Source organism: Mesoplodon densirostris, chromosome 1 (assembly GCF_025265405.1).
Source record: "Mesoplodon densirostris isolate mMesDen1 chromosome 1, mMesDen1 primary haplotype, whole genome shotgun sequence".
NCBI lineage: Eukaryota > Metazoa > Chordata > Mammalia > Artiodactyla > Ziphiidae > Mesoplodon > Mesoplodon densirostris.
Genome location: NC_082661.1, coordinates 14,854,739 through 14,875,902, shown reverse-complemented (window position 1 = coordinate 14,875,902; position 21,164 = coordinate 14,854,739). Strand labels below are relative to the sequence as shown.

Sequence of the window (21,164 nt, the reverse complement as noted above, 5' to 3'; positions counted from 1 at the left end):
AGAGTCATCTGACATCTCCTATCAGCCAAATTACCTATTTTACCCACTGTTAGATTATCACAAGTCTCATCCTGCGTCAGCACTGCAATGTCAAAAAAAAAGCATAAATGCCTTTGTCTTCTCCACAGTCCTTGTCAAGTGCTCCAGCACCTGCCTGGACCATATGAACAGACTTCCAAAGCTTGAATACCTCATCACTTAGGTCAACCAGATGGCTCAAGTCTGGAGAAGGGGGAAATTTATTTTCTATTTCAACTTATCCTATGTAAGTACTTCCCCTATTCTTTACAGTGGATTGACACTCAACAGATCTTGTTGATAACTTGCTCAGAATAACTGATATTCAGCAACTCCTTATTTCACTCTGGATAGTCTGGATTCAAATCCCATCTCATCACTCATTAGCTGTGTGACTTTATAGGCAATTAAAGACCTGTCCCTCTGTTTCCACATCTGTAAAGGGAGGCAAATAATGGTACCTACCTCATGGGGTTGTTGTAAGACTTAAATTAGGTAATACATGGAAAGTACTCTGACTGCACATACTAAGCCTCACTAACTGTTGGCTGCTGTTCCTTATGACTCTAGGGCAGGTCTTTTCCATTTTCTTCATGGAAGGGCCCTCCAGCCTGGACCCCAGTGTCCTGATTGTTCAGGAGCAGAGTGAACTTTAACATGGAGGCATATTTAACTTGGGGGCGGGGTAGAGCACCAATGGCATTTGCTATGTGAAGGCTTATCTGCTTGTTGTGTGAACCAGCCAAGCTGCTCACAGATGCTTGGGTCAGTGAGTAATTCATGACGGCCTCAGAGGGTAGAGTCTTGTAGGACAGGTGTGCAAACTTTGGAGGGTCTGAGGAAACTCGACAGATATTACATGTTCTGGTGACATGGGCTTTTATGGGCTCCTGAACCCAGCTATTCCAAATTATAGCAGGATAATATAATAATTGCTATTGTTTTAAACCCTTACATTTTGGGTTGGTTCATCCCATAGCAATAGGCCACTGGAACACTAGTTAGTGAGAGGTTGTGGTCAGAGGCTATTATGGGGGCCGTTGACTCTGTCTCCAAAGCTCATGTGCTCAAGTATTACTAGACTGCCAGAGACAGAGATAGACAGGCAGACAGACAAAAAGAAAGAGGAGGTTTTCTTAGACACTTCCTTTCACTATCAGCGATTTGCAAGGGCATTTCCATCCATTCTAAGTGAGAAACACAGCCCTCCATGATTCAAGTTTGCTGCAGTGTCCTCACTGGGACTTGTAAAGTACTAGGTGATAAAATAAAAAATTGGAAAGCGGGGCCCACTCAGCTCAGAGTTACAGGCACGTGTACATAGGCGCAAAGTTAGAGACATTTCACCTCGTCTTAATCAAGCATTCTTTCATCGTCCCAGACTTGTGGGAAGATTTGACCTCTATTATTAATCTTGTTTTGTGTATTTGTGTAGATTAAAATATTAAGTGCACACAGTATGTTCTATAATCACCTGCTGTTTCCTTGAAGCAGTGTCCAATTGATAAGGCTCAAATATAAGAAAACAGCCCGGGCACTTGATCCAGAGGGAAGGAAGGCCTGGAACATCCAACAGGGTAAGTCTCCTGCCAGCTGTGAAGGAGTGAGGTGGGGCAAAGCCTTGAATTCTTGAGTCTGCTCACTGCTCTGGTCATGCTTTTGGTGAGGCCAAATATCTGAATTTATTGTAGATGGTGAGCATCTGGACAATCACTCTTTTCCTGCTGGGAGCAGCCAAAGGTAAAACATATCCCACGTGCCCCTTGGGAAGGGCATAAACCCATCATCTCGGCACTGGCCAGAGAAAGCTTCAGCCATGGCAGGGCTTCCAGCGGCTGCAGACGGCTCCAAGGTTCCACAGAGATGCGGGTGGGGCTGCAGTTTGTGCGGGTCCATCTCAGAGCATCTCCCCACCAGCCTGCCTTCATGTCCAGGAGGCCCGAGGCCAGACTCTTCCAGATAAAGCATTAGACACCTGCCTGGGTTAACATATTGACTTACCAGTGTCCATTATCACATTCGTCAAATAAAACTATCGGAAGATCTAGGCAGGGAACACAGGACTTTTAAGTTTTGATGGTGGTTCGAAGCAGAGAGGTCTCTGTGGGATTCAGTGAGACTGTTCCCCGATCAGAAGGTGGGCACGGGGGGAGAGGGGGCAAGGAGAGAGTTGATGGGCAGAGGCAAGTGTCTGCATGGTCTTCAGCCTGTCCCCAAGCAGGGGAGCAACCAGGCCAGCCTCGGGAGCTAACCCCTAAGCAGGGTCATCTTTTCTCTTACAGGAAAGGAAGTTTGCTATGATTCCATTGGGTGCTTCTCTGACTCTGAGCCCTGGGGTGGAACCGCCATCAGGCCCCTGAAAGTTCTCCCCTGGAGCCCTGAGAAGATCGGGACTCGCTTCCTGCTCTACACCAACGAGAATCCAAGCAGCTTTCAGGTGAGACCTCTGCCATTTTAACACTGTGGTAACTGGTGAGGGGCTGTGCCCACCGGGGGACCAGGAGTTCCTACTTCTGTACCCTCTGCCTCTACCCGATCCCGCCGGCTGCCCCCAGGCCTAGCCAGACCTGGACAGAGTAGGTCTCCGGTAAAAAAGCTGGCTTGAATGAATGAATGGTTCACATTTGTCAGAACCTCTAGCTAGTTATGTGATTCCGGTGTTGGGCAAAGAGCTTATGGAAGAAGGTATGGAAGGTGTAAGACCATGAGCCACAATCCAGACCCAGTAGAGGTAGTGAGTCCTGACTTGGGAAGGTAGGGCAGGGAGAGAGAGGTCAGGGGGGGCTTCCTGAAAGAGGTGGCTTTTTGCTAAGCTTTGAAAGGTTGTGCATTAGAACAGGCAGAGATGGGGAAGAAAGAGACAGGCTAAAGTGGCTGGGCTGCAAAAACACGGAACACTTCTGTGTTTGTCACAGATTCTTCTTCCCTCTGATCCATCAACGATTGAGGCATCCAATTTCCAAACAGACAGGAAGACCCGGTTCATCATCCACGGCTTCATAGGCAAGGGAGATGAGAGCTGGCTGGTGGACATGTGCAAGGTAGGGCCTGGTTCTAACCCCTGTGGCCTGCGCTGCGGGCAGCTGCCACTGCTTCCCACTAAGGTCTCCACCTCCCTTTACGCAATCTCAATTAGTGAGCTCAGAACAGGAAATCCTGTCATATTGAGGTACCTTTATGCAATTAAAATGCCTCTTCACCAGAATAAAAATCCCCTTCCAAGTTTCTAGCCTACATCTGTAGCCTGAAGCAATGGCATCTGCTGCGGGAACAAACACTCCTGTCCTCTCATTTCTGGTTAAATCAAGCCTAAATATTGTCTGCTTCCATTTCAGTGAGGCTACTTTGTGTTCCTATAAACGCAGGATTATGTTCTTTTTGTTCAAGCCTTTCCCACTTCCCTGAGAGTCAGAGGCGTGTGCTGTGACCATTTATTTGAGACACGGAGAGCTTCGACTGACTGGGTGACCAAAATGGCAGAATAGAAAGTGCCAAACCCACTGTAATAGAGCCTCTTTTGCTCAGAACGATAGACAACAGAATAACAAACACATGTTCACATACACATACACACAAAAACACATGTGCAGAGGCACGCACACACAAATACACACGATATACCATCATCCCTTCTTTTCTCCTGTTCACTGATTCAATATGTTTTTCTGACACCTAAGAATTTACCCTAGCAGTCTGTCTTCCACCCTCCGACCTAAAATGTCAACAGGAAAAGTTACAAACTCTGAAAATTAAAATCATTCTGCATTTGACCTTGGTTGTACCAGCCATTTAACTCTTGGTATCGCTTTTGTCCCATCATTAATAAGTATCTTAATGTATAAACTGTAAGATATAGTTTATATCCCAAATTCTCCAGGTTTGTAAGAGATTCCTCAGGGCTGCTTTAAAAATAAAAGTCCTGAGAAAACGGCTGTTGGTATCCGTGTGTGTATGATCACACATATTAGTATCATATATGTGAAAAGATTCTAGGTGGATTTTAAATTTATAGTACCATTTTAGTACCATCAAGGTGGTCATATGTCCTGCCCGGCAGAACTTCTAAGGATATATCAGTTCCTTTGACATCCAGGAAGAAGTTTCCCTTTCAGAATTCTTCAGTATCTTTTAAATCAGTGCCGTTCTATTTTTTAAATATCTTTAGTGTGTTTCCTCCATGAAATACTGTGCTATCCTGACTGTAAAAATAGTGACACTTCCCTCCCACCTTAAAACTTCGTAAATACCCAGCAGCCTGGGGTGAAGCAAGCCCAGGCTTTGCCAAGAGGCTGAAAGGACCCCTAGCAGTCAAATCCACAAGGTCATTTAGACCCTGGCTGCCAGAGAATGCACTTGAGACCTTTTCTTTTCAAAATAGGACTCTTTGAATGATGCCCTGGCTTCAGCCACCTTATTGAATCAACCTGATTGAATCTGGTCGAAGAAAACCAGAGAGTGGTCAGCTTTTAATTAGTCTACAAACTAGAGAGGGAATCGATTTGCCTTTCTTGTAGCTTTTGCCCTGAGGGATAACTCCTACTGGCAACGGGATTCCCAACAAAGTCGAGTTCATCCCAGTGCCCCAGCCAGTGGTAACTCTCGGCGACCGTTTCTGAGCTCTGGTTGGAAGCGGTTTCACGAGCCCCCATGATAACCCCCTGGTGTCTCTCCAACACCAGAACATGTTCAAGGTGGAAGAGGTGAACTGCATCTGTGTGGACTGGAAAAGAGGCTCCCAGACCACCTACACGCAGGCTGCCAACAACGTGCGTGTGGTGGGCGCCCAGGTGGCCCAGATGCTGGCCATGCTCAAGGTGAGTGGTGGCCGGGCTGCGAGGGGACACACAGCACCCACCGGTCTTTGTTGGGTAAAGACACAGCTGAGGGTTACATGTTTAAAGAGGAAATAGAAAGAATTGATATTTCTCTTGGAGTCTTACTTCTAAAACTCACCTCAAATCAAAACCTATGGTGTTTGTGCTCAAGGAGCTGTAGACCTATAATAAACAAGTACTTCTGGGTGAACATCTCTGAGACCAACAGGTGTGAATACCTTGAGCTTGTGCCATTTGTTTGTTCATCCAATATTTGGGCACACATTGTCGGGAGCTCTGTTAGGGAATAAAGAGAATAATTGAGGTCCCAGGCCCTGGGGGAGCTTACAGGGACCACTGAGTGTGATCAGGGTTCTGATGTGGGGAGGGGGAAGGGCGGCTACAGGCTTTATAGGAGCGTGTGCGGGGGTCAGGGGGGCAGCTAATCCAGTCTGGGGAGCGGGGGTCGGTGATTAAGGATGTCTCCCAGCAAGAGACGTCTAAGTTGAGAGCTAATGGCTGAGCTGTGTCGATGTGAACTGCGCTCGTGGTTGGGGAGACATGACAACAGGAAGAGGAGGCTAAACAAGACCCAGAGGTGAGAGACTACGACATATTTGAGGGCCTGAAAGTTCCACTAAGGGTCTAGCTAGAAAAGAGTCTAGAAAAACAGGTGTTGAGTCAGAAGAGCTCTGAGGCTTTCGTAAAGGGCTGGGCTTGATCTTACGGGCAGTGGCAGGTTTTCTGCAGAGGAGTACCAGCATTAGGTTTGCAAAAACCACAGCACAGAAATGTCCTGAAAATACAATCTTCCCTCTCCAGTCGAACTACAGTTACTTACCTTCCCAAGTCCAGCTCATCGGCCACAGCCTGGGGGCCCAAGTGGCGGGAGAGGCAGGGAGCAAGACTCCAGGCCTGGGCAGGATTACAGGTAAGACTTGAGGGCTGGGGCCCAAGGTTTGGTCCCCAGTAGCCCCAGAACGTGATACAAGACTGCAGCCTAGCTTGGAGCTGGCCCCAAAGAGTCCATCCCCTTGGCTGTGGCAGAGCCGGTTAGAGACTGCACAGAGCATTTTAGGAAGCCCCCCAAAGCCTATCTTTGTGGCAGGGAAAGTGGTGTCTTTGTTCTCTTTACTTCCTCCGCCTCTGTCCCCATCCATTTTCTGGCGATGTGGGTCTCTCAGCAGGACTGAACATCCAAGAAAATGCAGAGTAAGGCTAATATGAATGTGAGCAAACATAATTAAGACAAGTCCATATTGTCATTCCTTTCCCCCTTCTCTGAAATCAAGGGCAAAATAGAACACAAAAATTTTGCTTCCACTGCCTTCGTTGGTAGAAGAAACCCAGACACCATCAGACCAAAAGCATTCTTTTAACCCAAGCAAAGCCTTTAAATTATAACCACAAAATATATCAATATAATATAATCATTATAATGTTAATATAATAATTATAGTAAGCATAGATTAAGTGCCTGCTTATCCCAAATACTGTGCAAAGTGCTTTACGTTTTCTCATTTAATCCTCAGAACTAAAGAAAAAGGCTGAGGGAAGCAAATGACTTGCCCAAGGTCACACACCTAATCAGTGGTAGAACTGACATTCAATCCCGGTTCTGCTGTCTTTTGGTTCAAGTCTCTACCTTTATAAGAACGTTCCCTTTTATTTTCAACAGACAATTATGTTCGTGCCTTTTCAGCTGCTCTGATCAAACCTTCAGAAACAATTGTTAAATCTAGGAGTCCTGTCAAGAAGGAAATATAGTCAGGGAGATATAATTCTAAATATTTACTTATACACCCATAATGATGTGCCAGGCACTGTGCTAAATGCTACATATATTATCTCATTTAATCTTATAGCTGTATTATTACCCCCTTTTATAAATGGGGAAACTGAGGTGTAGAAAAAGTCAAGGGACTCACCCAAGGTCATGCAACTTGCTCAAAAAATAGCCGAGTAGGGATTTGGAGCAAGGTACCCAAGTCCCAGAATTTGTGTTTTGAATTGTGATACCATACTATTTCGCCACTTTTTCCTTCAAACTTGGGAAGAGAAAGAGAATATTGAAGGAGAAAGATATACAAGTAAGTGGGAGAATCTGATGTGGAAAAAAACCCTTGCCTAAACAAAATCTAAGTTTCTTTGCTCACCTGCCCTTCTCTATCCATGCCACTGGAATGTAATGAGCATCATTGAGAGTCAATGTCTCCATATTCAATACCCCGGCCATGGCACTGCGCAACTCCAGGGTATGGCATCCCTTGAGTTAGGTAGCGTACAGCCTGGGCAACTGTACAACCTCAATCCTGCTGGCACCTATAGCCAGGCCTATTGTGTGCAGCATGGCCATCTCTTTTAGGGCTGGATCCTGTAGAAGCAAGTTTCGAGGGTACTCCTGAAGAGGTCCGACTCGATCCCTCCGACGCTGACTTTGTCGATGTGATGCACACGGATGCAGCTCCCCTGATCCCATTCATGGGTGAGCCCTTCCATGTTCCAGCTGCAAGCCCATGCACTTGTGAGAGCACGTGCTTTTAATGAGAGCCCTGCGTTATGAAAAGCTCATCGCTGTTCTAAACATTTCAGGCTTCGGAACGAAACAACAGGTGGGTCACCTTGATTTCTTTCCAAACGGAGGAGAGGAAATGCCCGGATGCAAGAAGAATGCCCTGTCGCAGATCGTGGACATAGATGGCATCTGGGCAGGTAAAGCCAGAACAGAGTGGGGACATCACTTCCCTGGGGGAGCAATGCCACTCCCACAGCGAATCTTAAAAATGAAAACACACTGCTCTTTGAAAATATACAACCCCCCCTTCTAGACCTTATTTCTTAAAAATATAGCCACGTATCATTTGTTATATCTCAGCTCTGCTGATTTATTTCCTTATACATTGTGTGGTGTCCTGGAGTGAACAAGCAACAAAGAATTACAAAACCATTGCTTAAAGCTATAACTCCAACCATCAATTGATAGCTACCTAATAAAGGAAGGAAATACCATAAAAGTAAATATCCTGAATCTAAGAGAATTTTTCTGCCAGTTGTCCCTTGGGTGTCAGTGATATGGTTCAAGCTTATATAACTGGCTTCAACTCCACAGACAAAATGGGAATATTCCCAATCATGTCCACGGCAAATCCATTCACATGAGAGTCACCACTCCTCTATATTGGGGAAAGAATAAGAAGCAATCACGGATAAGGAAGGTTAGAGCAGAGACTGTGCTACTCAAGGTGGCTATTCTTTATCATTGATCAGCACACCTGGGATAAAGGGCATCTTTCAGATACAGCTCTAACTCTGTATCTAATAAGGTCAAAATGGCAATGAACAGGTGAGATTTTCAGCCAGACTCATCATTTGGCACCACACAGGTTAAAATCAAATGGGTAAAGACTTCTATTGAATGTGAGCATACTGGCTTGGCAAGGATGGATACCATCAAAGCAACTATTAAGGATGAGGAACTATGTGTTTGTATTTTACAGCTTTACGAGGCTTTGCATGGATAGAGTAGCCTAGACTCTCCATCAGTAATGGCCAAGCAAGTTCAGGCCAGGTCTGGAATGTGTGCTGTGACATCTGCCACTTGGCAGTTATTTATAGGAGCCAAGGAAGGTTCTAAGAAGGAACAAGACATGAGAGTGAAAGGCATGCTCATATAAAGCCACCTAAAGCTACTTGACCTTCCTTTTTATTCACCTAAACATGGCATGACAATGTCCTTGCCCGGGTTTGGTCATGCCTAGGAGGTCAAGTCACATCCATTTGTGTCTTCGAGGACCTCCAGCCTGGTGCCTGGGACACAGAATGGAACAGAGGTTAGAGGCCTGGGCTCAAGCACCAGATGGGCTTGGGTTTAAATCCCAGCTCCACCATTTCTTAGCTGAAATCTGAAATCTGAGGCTGTAGCCTGTATATCTTTCTGTAATTAGGGATGGCATGTTACCCACCTCTGAGCAAAGGTGAAGCTTACAGGGACAATACATGTAAAGTGCTCAGAATGTTGCCCGGCACACAGAAAGCAGCCTTTATATGTTAACTGTCATCTTGTGGCTGGATTTTGGACTAATCTTCCATTTCTGAAAATATGGGCCCACTTTGGAACCATCCCACTTGGAGAGAGAGGCAGAGAAGTTGTCATGGGGCCCTGCACCTGTGCAGACTTCCCCCTTTGCTTACCCAGGAACCCGGGACTTTGTGGCTTGCAATCACCTGAGAAGCTACCAGTATTACTCGGAGAGCATCCTTGATCCCGATGGATTCGCTGCGTACCCCTGCGCTTCCTACAAGGACTTTGAGTCTGTAAGCTATTATGCCACCTTGAGTCCCAAGGTGGGGCTGTTGCCCTGCTGCGTTGGGATCTGTAGTACTCTCTCACCAGGGTCTGATCATCCCCTACTTGTTTTGCACTGCATGTCAGAGTTCACGGTCCTGTAGAGTGGAGGGGGAAAAAAGCCTTAGGCAGGAGGTAGCTAAAATTCTAGAAGAGTCATGTGGGAGCGGAAGATTCTGGGAAATCGGAGTGTAGAGCAGTCAATTCAATGATCTAGGAAGGCTTCTTGCAGGGGCAAAGTTTGAATCTGGCTGGAAAATCATAGAGTTTAGAAGGAGGGGAAAGAGTGCACATTTCTGAAAGGGGCGGAGCAAGTATGGAATGTGGGAGAGAAGAATCTACACGCCAGAGAGAAGGAAAGGTGGATGCTGGGGTTCTACATGCTGGGCTGGGGGTTTGTGCCTCGTGCAGCTGGCAACAAGGAGAGAGATGCACGAAACGATACACCGGAGCCTGCCTATGCGGGCTCACTAGAGCCGGTGTGAGCATCTATTCCCGACCCCACATTCAATGACATCGTGTTGATAGCCTGAAGTTGGCCCCAGGCACAGAATATTTACACCACAGAAATTGATAAACTCTACAGGACTTTTTGTCCCAGAGTTTCCTGTTAGTCATTCACCAGCATTCCACTCGATGGAAGGCATATTTGATCTAACCTGGGGCCCAGGCATCAATATTTTCTGAAGCTCCCCAAGAAGTTCTAATGTGATGTGCCTCAGGCTTGGGTACTACATCCTGGATGAAGTTAGTTTAGAGACCATCTATTCCAATCTCTTTCCAGTTATGAAAGAGGAAACTGAGACTATAGGAAAATTGTTCCCCAGATGTGTGAATCATAAAAAGACAAATTCACACCTTACAGCCGGATCCATCTTTCTCATTAGAACAAGTGCTTCCCCTGTCCAGATGAAGGGTGTCCACAGATGGGCCACTACGCTGATAGATTTGCTGGCAAGACACGTGAGGAGCAGCAGAAATTCTTCCTGAACACAGGAGATGCCAGCAAATTTGCTCGTAAGTTGCACTGTGATTTCCCACCCAAGTAAAAGAGGTTTCCGTTCTGTTTTACATAAAGGGGTGGCCTCTAACCTGAAATATTTGTGGGTACATTTCATCTTAGTAAAAGGACACATCCACCCAAACTACCCCATTGAAGACTCAACCAAGGATTTAGAAAGGGTCTGCTTTACTTTCATTTTATTTCTATGGCATGAAATGAGTGGACACAAACAGCATAATTAATGGGATAATAGCAATTTACCTGTCTCTGTGGCCATCTTCTCTGAATTTTCACCACCCCACAGTTCCTTGTCCTATGCATTTGAAAAATCATGTCATCTCCACCTGTTCTATCCATTCAAAATTTATTTGGTATCAACTCTTTGCTTATCTAGCCCGCTTAAGAAGCCCAACTCCAATCTCCTCGATTTCCAGCCTTCTGTCCATGTGTCCCTCATGCCCGTTGATGGGGGGTGCCTCTCTGGTGGAGGGTTGGAGGGGATCAGAAAGGGGTAATTTCTCTCAAAATTCTGCTGAATGGACTAGGACATAGGGTAGAGTCAGGCATGTTTCAGCCACTTTGTGCCAATCTGCTTTATGACAGTTCCCTAAGATATTGTACTGTAAAAAAGAGACTGTGTTTATATAAATACATAAATATAATACAAGTCTCATATAGTTTTTTAAGTCAGGTTTATTGAGGTATAATTTATAAACAGCCAAAGTCACCCTTTGTAGTGTATAACTCTGAGTTTTGATAAATAAAAAGTCATGTAACCATCTCCAAAATCAAGATATAGAACATTTCCATCATTGTTTACATATTTTTTAAAAAGGCGTTGGTTAATCAATCCTTCCTCTGACATAGTGATGCACAAAATACTTGCCAATATTTTCAAACAACAAATTAAACATTCAAAACCATATATTCATTCCTCAACTAACATTTATTTATGGGCCACAGGCTATGCTAGATGTGGGGTGGTGCAGGGATGAACAAGACACCCTAGCATGAAACTTATAACCCGGCAGAGAAAACTGAAACTGAGCAAGCAGCTACAAGTGTGTTGGCTCGATGGCCTGCTGCTGTGACATGGTAGGACAGCGGACCTGGCCCTGATCAGAGGAAGGGGCGGGAAAAACAGCTCTGAGGATGTAAGGACAAGTAGGAGTTAGGCAAAGGAGGTGTCTGTGTGTTTACATACATACGTGTGAATGTGTATGTGAGTATGTGGTGTGTATGTATGTGTGTGCATGTGTATATGTGTGTTTATGTGTGTGTGTTTATGTGCACATGAGTATGTGGTCATGTGTGTTTACGTTCCCGTGTATGTGTGTGTGCTCCTGGGCGCCAAGACAGTCCTTCAGGCATAAATCTGGATGACCACTGTGTTGGAGACTGCCCAGGGTCCTAGAGAGGCAGAGGGAAGACACAGACCTTGCCCTTGAGGCTCCCAGGACTGCACCCCTGAACTACCTTTCCAAATGTGGGGACCAGCCCTTGTTCCTTCTCTTTCCACCTTAACTCATAATACTGTCCTTCGAGAACAGACCTGTCCAACAGAACTTTCTGCCACGATGGAAATGCTCTGTGTTGTCCAATGCAGTAACCAGTAGCCACATGTGGCAATTCAGCATTCAAAGGGTGGCTAGGGAAAGCGAGGAATTGATTTTTGTTTTATTTAATTTGGGTTTAAATTTAAGCAGCCACATGTGGCTAGTGACCCCTTTACTGGGCGGGCAGGTCTACAGGGGTCCACTGCCAGATATGTGTTTCTCCTTAAGGCCTAGTTTGAGTCGTAGGTTAACATGTAGAACTTCTTCTACTTCGATGCCTCAGTGTAAGGGATGCGACAAAAATCTGAGACTTCTGTCAACTATTTTGTGCATGAATAAAAACTCTTTTCTATGCCCTGTGCAGGCTGGAGATACGGACTTTCTATAACGCTGTCTGGAAGAACAGCCACTGGTCAAATCAAAGTTGCTTTGTTTGGAAATAAGGGAAACACTCGCCAATACAATGTCTTCAAGTAAATGTCCTTTTTTGGTACCACCTCTCACTTGATACACACGGCCTTCACATCCATGCACTGACATACTTGTCGTCTCTTTATCAATGGATTCTAAATTACTTACTTTATGTACTGAAGTTAACTTCAGATTTCTGCTAACACGTGTTCTTTTCTCTATTATAAATCCAGGCATTTTATTCTTTCTCTCTCAATAGATCAGATTTTTTAAGATAAATCTAATGTTAGCCCAGATATCATATTTTCTGATTAGCCTAGTCACACATGTTTGTTGTGTTAAACTAGTGGATAACTTGTTATTGTACAAATAATTCTACCAGAAAAAAATAATATGAAGGAATTATATAGTTTTCTATAGGAAAGTTTTGAGGGTAAATTAACTTATGTTTGAGGAAATAATAGTTAAATAGTAGTTTAAGGGACTTCCCTGGTGGTCCGTCCAGTGGTTAGGACTCTGCACTTCTACTTCAGGGGGCCACGGGTTTGATCCCTGGCCAGGGAACCAAGATCCACCTGCTGCATGATGTGGCCAAAAATAAAATAAAATAAATAGTAGTTTGAGGCTGCTGGCATACAGCTGACTTTTCCATTTCTCTAACCTTTATTTGAGAATTAATTTGGAAAAAATCATCTTGTTAATCTAGAGTAGAAAAGAGTGGCAGGGACTTATATGGTCCTTAGAACTTGTTTCAGTGAATGGGAATATTTCTATTTCTCTGTTTCAAGGGGGATTATCACACCAGGCTCCACCCACTCCAATGAGTTTGACGCGGATCTTGATGTTGGAACAATTGAGAAAGTCAAGTTTCTTTGGAATAACAACGTGGTAAACCCAACCTTCCCCAAAGTGGGTGCAGCCAAGATCACCGTGCAGAAGGGAGAGGACAAGACGGCGTATGTGTGTCTTTGCTGGCTTGTGCCTAAGGATGTTTGTAAAGACTTGCCTTTGTCATGGAAACTCACCCCAGAAAGTCAGCTGAGGTTCAGCCTGTGTTCTCAGCATTCTCTGTGGCAGGCACAGATGATACAGCCCTGCCTTCTATGAAAACTAAGGAGGAAAAATAAGAAAGAGAAATAAGAAATAATTTCTGAAGGGTATAAAGTTATAAGTATCCGTTAGAGAGTGGCTACAAGTTAAAGAGAGGAAGATCAATGAAAGTTCAGGATAATAGAAGGCAAAGGAAATCAGTTTTAGCAAAAGATATAAAATTTGAGATGAGGCGAGAGAGGTGAGGTGGCAATACCTGCAGAATCTTCATCCTGACCCGGGGCATCCCTGGCGTGGCATCTGCGGGGAGGTGGGGTAATGACCAAAGCTCAGACCCCAAGTCTGGCCAGCAGGATACCCCCATGAGGCTTGGCGAGAAGCAGAGCCTGAGCTCTTGGTCACTGATTGAGGTTTGGAGGTTAGGTGGGGTCACTAAACTCAAGCCCCAGGGAATGTCACACCCCCGGGCAGGGGGCGGGCAGGGGGGCGGGTTGGCAGACCTCACAGCAGTCTCATCATCTGGATGACCCTGTGGGGTCCACCCTGTCTCTGTGAGGGGAGGACCGAGGGGCTGGCCCAGGCAGGGCGTCCGCAGAACAAGAAGGTCCTCTCACTGAAAGCACAGTGTCGAGGAGGCCAGTGGGGAGCCCTATGCAGGCTGGGGGTGCAGCCGAGGCCTCCTCTCCGCCATCGGAGGACACTGGGACTCTAAGGTCAGTGGCCCAGGTCCCATTAGGAAGTTGACCTGTTTCCTGGATCCTGGGATGAAGCTAAAATCATGTCAGAAGAAGGTGGTCTCATTGGAATCTTTAAAATGAGAGGCATTCCCAAGGAGATGCCTTGCTCACAGGTGGGTTCAAGAAAGGAAAAAAAGTAGGAGACCAAATCACCCAGGGCGTTGCACCCTCTAGGTGCATCAGCTGCCACCTCAACCTTCCGATGACCTGAGGGCAGCTTCCCCTCCTGCCGACTCTGGAGGGAATCTATCTAAGAGAAGCTAGATGGTGGACCTCAGAATTTTTAAATATAGGAAGATAGAGCCTCACAAACTATAATAGTTTGGGGAGTAAAAATACTGAATTTGTCAACTTATTCAAATATTTTGCTGTTAGGAAAACAGCCAATAAGTAACATTTAAAAAAAAAATAAGTGGGAGACTAAAGAAAATTAAGACTTTGGTCCAACCTCCTCTCATATCCCCCTCAAATTTTTTTAGTCATCTCACTGGGGTTTCAAGTCCTACCTGCTGACAGGAATTCCCTCCAGTGACATGGTATCAAAAGAAAACTGTAGTTTCCCCCCTTTATTTCTCTCTCCCCACACACCATCCTCCTTCCTTCCTCTCTGACTTTAGTAAGTACCAGGTATGCCTGGCGTATAGGAGGGGATGCAAAGACAGAGCTTGCTTTTGAAGAGTTTACAGTATAGCTGTTGAGAAAAATGGACTTATGGTTCATTGGATAGGTCAAATGACAGACTAAGAACTGCTCGTGAGGGGCCCAAAGAGGGTGCTGGGGAGACGGACAGAGGGACAGGGGAGGTATGTGAGGGGCACGGGGAGGCCAGGCTGCTGAGGGTAGGGCTCTGGTGCAGAGGACAGGAATTCGATTGGAGGTTAGGGTTAGGGCTTCCAGGAAAGACAAATGAGATACAAAGAGAAAGTGGGGAGGGGCCAGCGAAGGTGAGGAGAGAGGATGCAGCTTCAGAGCTCACAGGTGGTGAGAGAATCCCATGTTTCCTGGAAGAGCTGTAACCACAACCACTTACATCTGCATTGTTTTCAAATTAATTATAAAGCTTTTTTATATTTATTGTCATGAGATGCTACATTATTGACATGGGATTCTCACCAATCATGGGAGGGCGCTAAGCCCTCTTCTACAAATAAAGACTCCATTGCTGAGACTCGAGTAACCAGCCCTGTATCATGGCTGGAAGGCAGGAGGGGGCAGCCCAAGGGGAGAGCCAGGCCCCTGACTCTAGGTGTGGAAGGCAAGGTCAAGAGGGGTTTGAAGTTGACCACCACAGAAAACGTAGGCCACAACATCAGCTTGACCTGTGTTTGCATCTTGGTTCTTCTACGTATCACCTGAGAGCCTTCCGTGCCTCAGTTTCCTCTCCTGTGATGTAGGACTCGTAACAATACCTCCTCACACTTGTGTGGTGAGGATGAAGTGCGCACTGCGTGAGCGGATCAGCTAGTGTGGCTGCCGACAGCTAGCAAGAGCTCCATCTACTGTAGCTGCTGTGTTTTCTTGAGCTGCTGTAGGCTGAATCGGGTCCCCAGGATGGCTGGGGGCAAGAGTGAGCCCATCTGTAAACCCCTCTGCTGGGTTTATGGGGGGCCCACATGTACTGTGGAGAAGGAGAACCGTGAGAGGTCCAGTCGCTGCCCCAAGGTGCCCACAGTCCTGGCTGCCAGAGGACCCAGAGACCAGGGACCACTTCTGAGCGACCCCTGACCTTGTCCTGGTCCAGCCAGCCCCTCCCCCTGGAAGCCCCCAGGCGATCAGCCCACCAGGAACTTTTTGAAGCTACCACCCTAGCGCAGCCCTCTTCCTTTTGAATTGTAAATCAGCGATTACCTTTGCCAGGTAAGAACGCCCAGCACTTAAAAAGATTCCTTTCTCTCCACAGATACAGTTTCTGTAGCGCAGACACCGTGAGAGAAGACGTCTTGCTCACTCTCATGCCCTGTTAGACTCCGGGTGCGATGCAGCCGCCGTGTAACACTAATAAAATCCGTACACGCATCTATCTGCTCACAGTATCTGCCGCTGGTGTCTGCTACCCCCGGTGGGACATTTGGGAACTGACTATTTTATTTTTTTATTTTTTATTTTTTTGCGGTATGCGGGCCTCTCACTGTTGTGGCCTACCCCGTTGCGGAGCACAGGCTCCGGACGCGCAGGCTCCGGACGCGCAGGCTCAGCGGCCATGGCTCACGGGCCCAGCCGCTCCGCGGCATATGGGATCCTCCCAGACCGGGGCACGAACCCGCATCCCCCGCATCGGCAGGCGGACTCTCAACCACTTGCGCCACCAGGGAGGCCCAGGGAACTGACTATTTTAAAATGCCCTGCTCATTTCTGTATATTTGGGTTTCCTGCCCTTGACCTCCAGTTACCACCCCCCTCTCCCCCCAGTTTCCCTGGTCCTCGTGTCCACTGTCTTCTCCTCACCCGAGGCGCGGCAACAGACAGCAGCACTAGAGAGTGGAGCTGGGGCCTCGGCAGAGCCTTTAGCCCTGCCCCTCATCCTGCAGGGGAGGGAACAGAGGCGTGTGGGCTCGCTATTGCAGCACACGGAGCGGATGTGCCCCATCAAGGCTGAGGGTCAGGCCCCTGACTCTGGTTCCAGGGCCCCTCCCTGACTCTGCCATCACCTTGAGATCATGGAAGGCCGTGCTAGGACGTGGCCCCTTTGTGATGGTAAATTGTGGGGTGACGGGACCACTTGGGGGCTCTGGCTCTTGGTGAGGTTAAGGGGCTCCAGCACCCAGAGACTGTGGTGGGCACATTGGCTGAGCACAGACAGACTTCCAGCGCCCCCTGGCCCTGGGCTGGGGCTGCCCCAGAACCCTCTCTCTGCCTGCCGGGCAAGCACCATCCCAGGCAGGGCTGGGCGCTGAGCAGGGGTCCAGGGGGTGCCCAATGCAGGCCCGGCTGAGGGGGCACTTTTCTGTCTTTGAGGGGGCCGGGAGACTCAGCCAAGCCTACCTCACTGTGGCCCCGCCCACACAGGTGTTCCGTACCTCGGGGGTGGGGTGGGGGGGAGTCTTCAAGGTGGCCCAGCCTGTCCCGTGATCATCCCCAGGGGGTTGTAGGGACCAGGAAGGACACTGCCTCCCCTGAGTGTCTCCCCTCTTGGTCACCCACCCACCATGGCAGTTCCTAAGCCCCAGTGGCACGTCAAGCTATCACTGAGCTTCAAACCTGAGTGCGAGTGGGCTCCAGAGTGTTCCTTGAAAGCAGAAGGTGTGGCGAGGATTCCCCAAGCGATTGTAGTAAAGGCTTCACAGTCAAGGGCACGGGGTGGGCGCTCAGCAAACCGTGGTGATGAGGAGGGGGTGGGGCGCACCGAGCAGGAGAGACCCAGCGCTGGCCGTGAACCCGTGCCCTGGGCAAGCAGCACATCCAATCAACGGGATGGAGCTTCTGCAGACACACCCAAACACCACCTCTTGTGCAGGCACTGGAATGAGAGGGAAGCAGACTTCCATTCGGCGCCCAGGGCGTGCACGGTGGTAGGGGGCCGGCACCTAAATAAACACCACCGTGCCCCCAACTAGGTGCAAAAAGCAAGGTATATGCCAGGACAGGGGGGCCCAGAAGAAGGAGGAGTAAGATGGGGAAGGCTCCAAAGAGCCGTGGGAACTAGGCCCAGGCTTGCAGGAAGACGACCCACTGAGACTGCAGGCTGGGAGGCCAGCAAGGAGGAGGAGGCCCCCACAGACATCCAGGCAAGAAGTGATGAGATGTATGAGGGTGGCGAGTGGAACCAGGTATAATGGGGGGAGGCAGGACTGGTCGGCCATGGTGAGAGGCCCTTCCTGCTCAAGGACGGCCTGTCTCACCTGCTCCCCAGACTAACAAATACGGCCAATAACTTGGAGAACAGGGTTTTAAAACAAGGAGGAAGCTGAAAAAAGACTGCAGACAGAAGAAGCCAGCTGCCGAGGCTCCCCTAATCTGCTGGCCACACCATAAGCACACAGCGGAGGCTCTGCCTTGAGCCTCGGGTGACCTGGGTGACCTTGGGTTTGACAGCAGGTGCACCGGTAACCTGGGACAGGTAACCTGCTCCAGGGACAGGGAAGGCAGCTGATGGAGACCCGAGCCGGAGCAGGGCCAGCCTCCTGCTTGCTCCTCCTGAGTCCCTTTCCTAGAATGGATGTAGGTCCTTTAATCAGATATACAGCCTGAGAAAATTCCCAGGAAGTCAGAGAACAGCTGGCTCCACGATCACCACCATTGACCTCGTGTGTGTCGCAGGGGCCAGCGGTAAAGCCAGATAAGAATCACAGGGCTGGGGAGATCAGCTGGGGAGATCAGCTCCGTGCTTTGTGCTTTGTGACCGCCTGGAGGGGTGGGATAGGGAGGGTGGGAGGGAGGGAGACGCAAAAGGGAAGGGATATGGGAACAGATGTATATGTATAACTGATTCACTTTGTTATAAAGCAGAAGCTAAAAAAAAAAAAAAAAAAAGAATCACGGGGCTGGAGATACATGAAAAGTAGCCAATATTCAATTCATGAATCACTTGGTTTATTGCACACAGACAGCACACAACACAGCTTAGTCAGAGTAGGGGAAATAGGAAAGGTGGTAAATGAACCAACCCAAGAAGAAGAGGGAAGGAGGCATCTCAGCACGAGCAGAGGTCCTGGTCCTGCCCCAGGTCTCCAGACAAGCATGAGTGGGAAGTCGCCCTCTGCTCTGACAGGGCCTCGGGCAGCGACCACCTACAACAGCTCAGCACCTTGGGATCGGGTCCTCCAGCAGAGAGCCTTCTAGTCGCTGGGCTCAGTGTCTCTTTTCAAGGAGTGGGTCAGGAGGTGGAACAGTTACACCCAGGGTACCTTGTCTCTATCAGTGGCTCCTTCAGTTCTAGTGACATACGTTGTCCATCAAATTTCTTATCTAAAGTACCACTCAGTTTATCACTCTAAGACACTCGCAGTCCTACAGTGGACGTTCCAAGACAACTAATATGGAAGTTCACATTGGCCACTGTGACTCTATTTTGAACTATTTCAATAGCTTAAATCTTATACGTTTCACACAAGGTAAGTAGGAATCGTAGCACAGAAGAAATCACATCATAACACCTTGGCTACTTATCAGTGTGGCTATGGAGCCTCCACTTCCTGTCCCCACTGGGGAGTCCAAGCTCAGCCCCACACATCCTTGACCTAATGCACCACCTGGGAGATGGATGGGGAAATTAGGGTTCTCCGTGGTTACTCTGGGGGATGCTTGCAGTGTCTATGTGGCCCCGGCAGATCTGAAATCCAGATTTCAGCAGCTGCATGGGGCCAGCTTGATTAGACTTTGTTCTTTTTTGTTTTTTAAGTAACAGAGGTGGTGCATTTTTCAGAATGCCTATGAATACGGCCTTTGGAGCAATGAAAATACACCCCATTCATAGTCAGTCTGTTAACATAAAGCTCAGGGGGACACTCAGTCTGGTTGGAAGCAATAGGAAAAGGCACTGAGCCAGCAGTCAGGGCTCTAGTCAAGCCTGGTGACCTTGGGCAAGGACTTTCCACCTCTCTGGGTCTCAGTTTTCTCATCTGTAAAATGGAACGGAAGGCTCCATCCTTAAGTCAGGGAGCTGTAAGATGAGGGAGGCACCTTAGGGAGTATGGCCACAGTCTGACCCCAGACTCAAAGCTACCAGAAGACAGCAGGCACACAAAGCAGTGCTTGTTAGGATGGGCTTCAGACCCACCCAACTCAGGCCCTGCATGCTCACCCCAAGGTGCAGGAAGCTGGGCATCCAAGGGCTCACGAGACTAGCTGAGGCAGCTCCAGGAGTGCCAGGGTTGCACCAACCACCCTGCAAACCAGAATCAACTGGGAGCTTAAAACAAAGATGGGGGAGGGGCTTGTCCCAGGCCCCACCCTGACCAGTTCAAGAACAATCCCATGTACAGGTCTTTTTAAAAAGCCCTCGGGTACTTCTCCCCGTGCAGCTGGGGGAAGCTCCCCCAGGAAACAGTATTTCCTGAATCCTCTAAAGGCGAGTCTTCTCATCCCAGGCTTCCAAGTGAACTTATTCCTTATTCTCCAAGGGAATTTATTAATTTTGTGTTTTCACCTAGATGATCATCTATTTTTTTTTAGTCAGTTACAGAGACAAGGTTTCCTCTTTGTTGTGGTAATTTGTAGTAAGAGTTTTGTTTCCTAAATTGATGTGCAATGAAATGATGTTGATGGGAATGTCCAGGGGGCGGGTGGAAATTTTTAGTGAGGATGGTGTCCTTCTATTTACTCAGGTCTGAGAAACCTTGGAGAGTAGAGTCTGGGGCTGAAAATGTGGAAGACATGTCCGGTGTCACAGGCTTTGACAGCAGAGAGTTGCCTTTGGGACCCGGAACGGAAGAGCAAACGTGGCCACAGAGGAGCAGGGAGGGGTGGGGGAGGAACGAGCCTCGGGGGTGGGAGCAGGGACCCCAGGGGGCTCCTTAGTGGGGAGATACAGCCGACGTCCCTGGCAGCGGAACCCACAGGTGCAGAAGCTCAGAAGAGGAAAAGACCAGGTGTCTTCCAGAACTGTGTGTCCTTCCATCTAAGCAGTTGAAGAGTGGGAAGGCATCAGGGAAGAGCAGAAACGAAGCTGGGCGAGGCCACGTGGTGGCCATGTTAATTTTCTCGGGCTGCCATAACAAAGTACCACATATGGCGTGGCTTAAACAATAGAAACTTACGTTCTCACAATTTTGGAGGCTGGAAAGCCCAGGACCAAGCTGTCACAGGTTCGGGTCCTTTCAGCGGCTGTGAGGGAGACCCTGTCCATGCCTCTCTCCTTTTGGTGGTTGTTGGTGATCTTTGCCACTTCTTGGCTTGTAGAAGTATCACCCAAATCTCTTCGTTCATGTTCACATGGCCTTCTCCCTCTGTGCATGTCTCTGTATCCAAAGTTCCCCTTTTTATCAGGATACCAGTCATACTGGATTAGGACCCACTCTAATGGCCTCATTTTACCTCTGTAAAAACCCTAACTCCAAAAGGTCATGTTCTGAAGTCCTAGGGTTTAGGACTCCATCATATCTTTTTGCGAAGAACACAACCCAACCTATAACAGTGGCCAAACTTGCAGGTCCGGCTTAGGAGCTTGGACTCCACTTAAACTGGATCCCTCTCCACTGGATACCCGCAAACTATTCTCTTTAGTTAAAGCCCGAATTACGTAGCCCTGGTACAAGCCCTCTTCAGTGTTCTGTTCCTTGTTAGCTTGTTTAA

General features: G+C 48.0%; 1 protein-coding gene across 1 annotated transcript; it reads left to right on the top strand.

The window, feature by feature from the left end:
* The first annotated feature begins 1,709 nt into the window (after positions 1–1,709).
* Positions 1,710–15,898, top strand: LOC132491029 (inactive pancreatic lipase-related protein 1). Its single transcript, XM_060099869.1, has 12 exons — positions 1,710–1,758; positions 2,301–2,455; positions 2,934–3,059; positions 4,698–4,832; positions 5,655–5,763; positions 7,198–7,317; positions 7,425–7,544; positions 9,028–9,146; positions 10,065–10,194; positions 12,101–12,209; positions 12,936–13,103; positions 15,835–15,898. The coding sequence occupies exons 1-12, from the start codon at positions 1,710–1,712 to the stop codon at positions 15,896–15,898; spliced, it is 1,404 nt and encodes a 467-aa protein (XP_059955852.1).
* Positions 15,899–21,164: the final 5,266 nt, after the last annotated feature.

Excerpts from the sequence above, each read along its gene's own strand:
- LOC132491029 (XM_060099869.1), top strand. The coding sequence starts at position 1,710 with ATGGTGAGCATCTGGACAATCACTCTTTTCCTGCTGGGAGCAGCCAAA. Across the intron at positions 1,759-2,300 it reads CCTGCTGGGAGCAGCCAAAG|GAAAGGAAGTTTGCTATGAT; the intron begins GTAAAACATATC and ends TTTCTCTTACAG. Across the intron at positions 9,147-10,064 it reads CCTACAAGGACTTTGAGTCT|AACAAGTGCTTCCCCTGTCC; the intron begins GTAAGCTATTAT and ends CTTTCTCATTAG.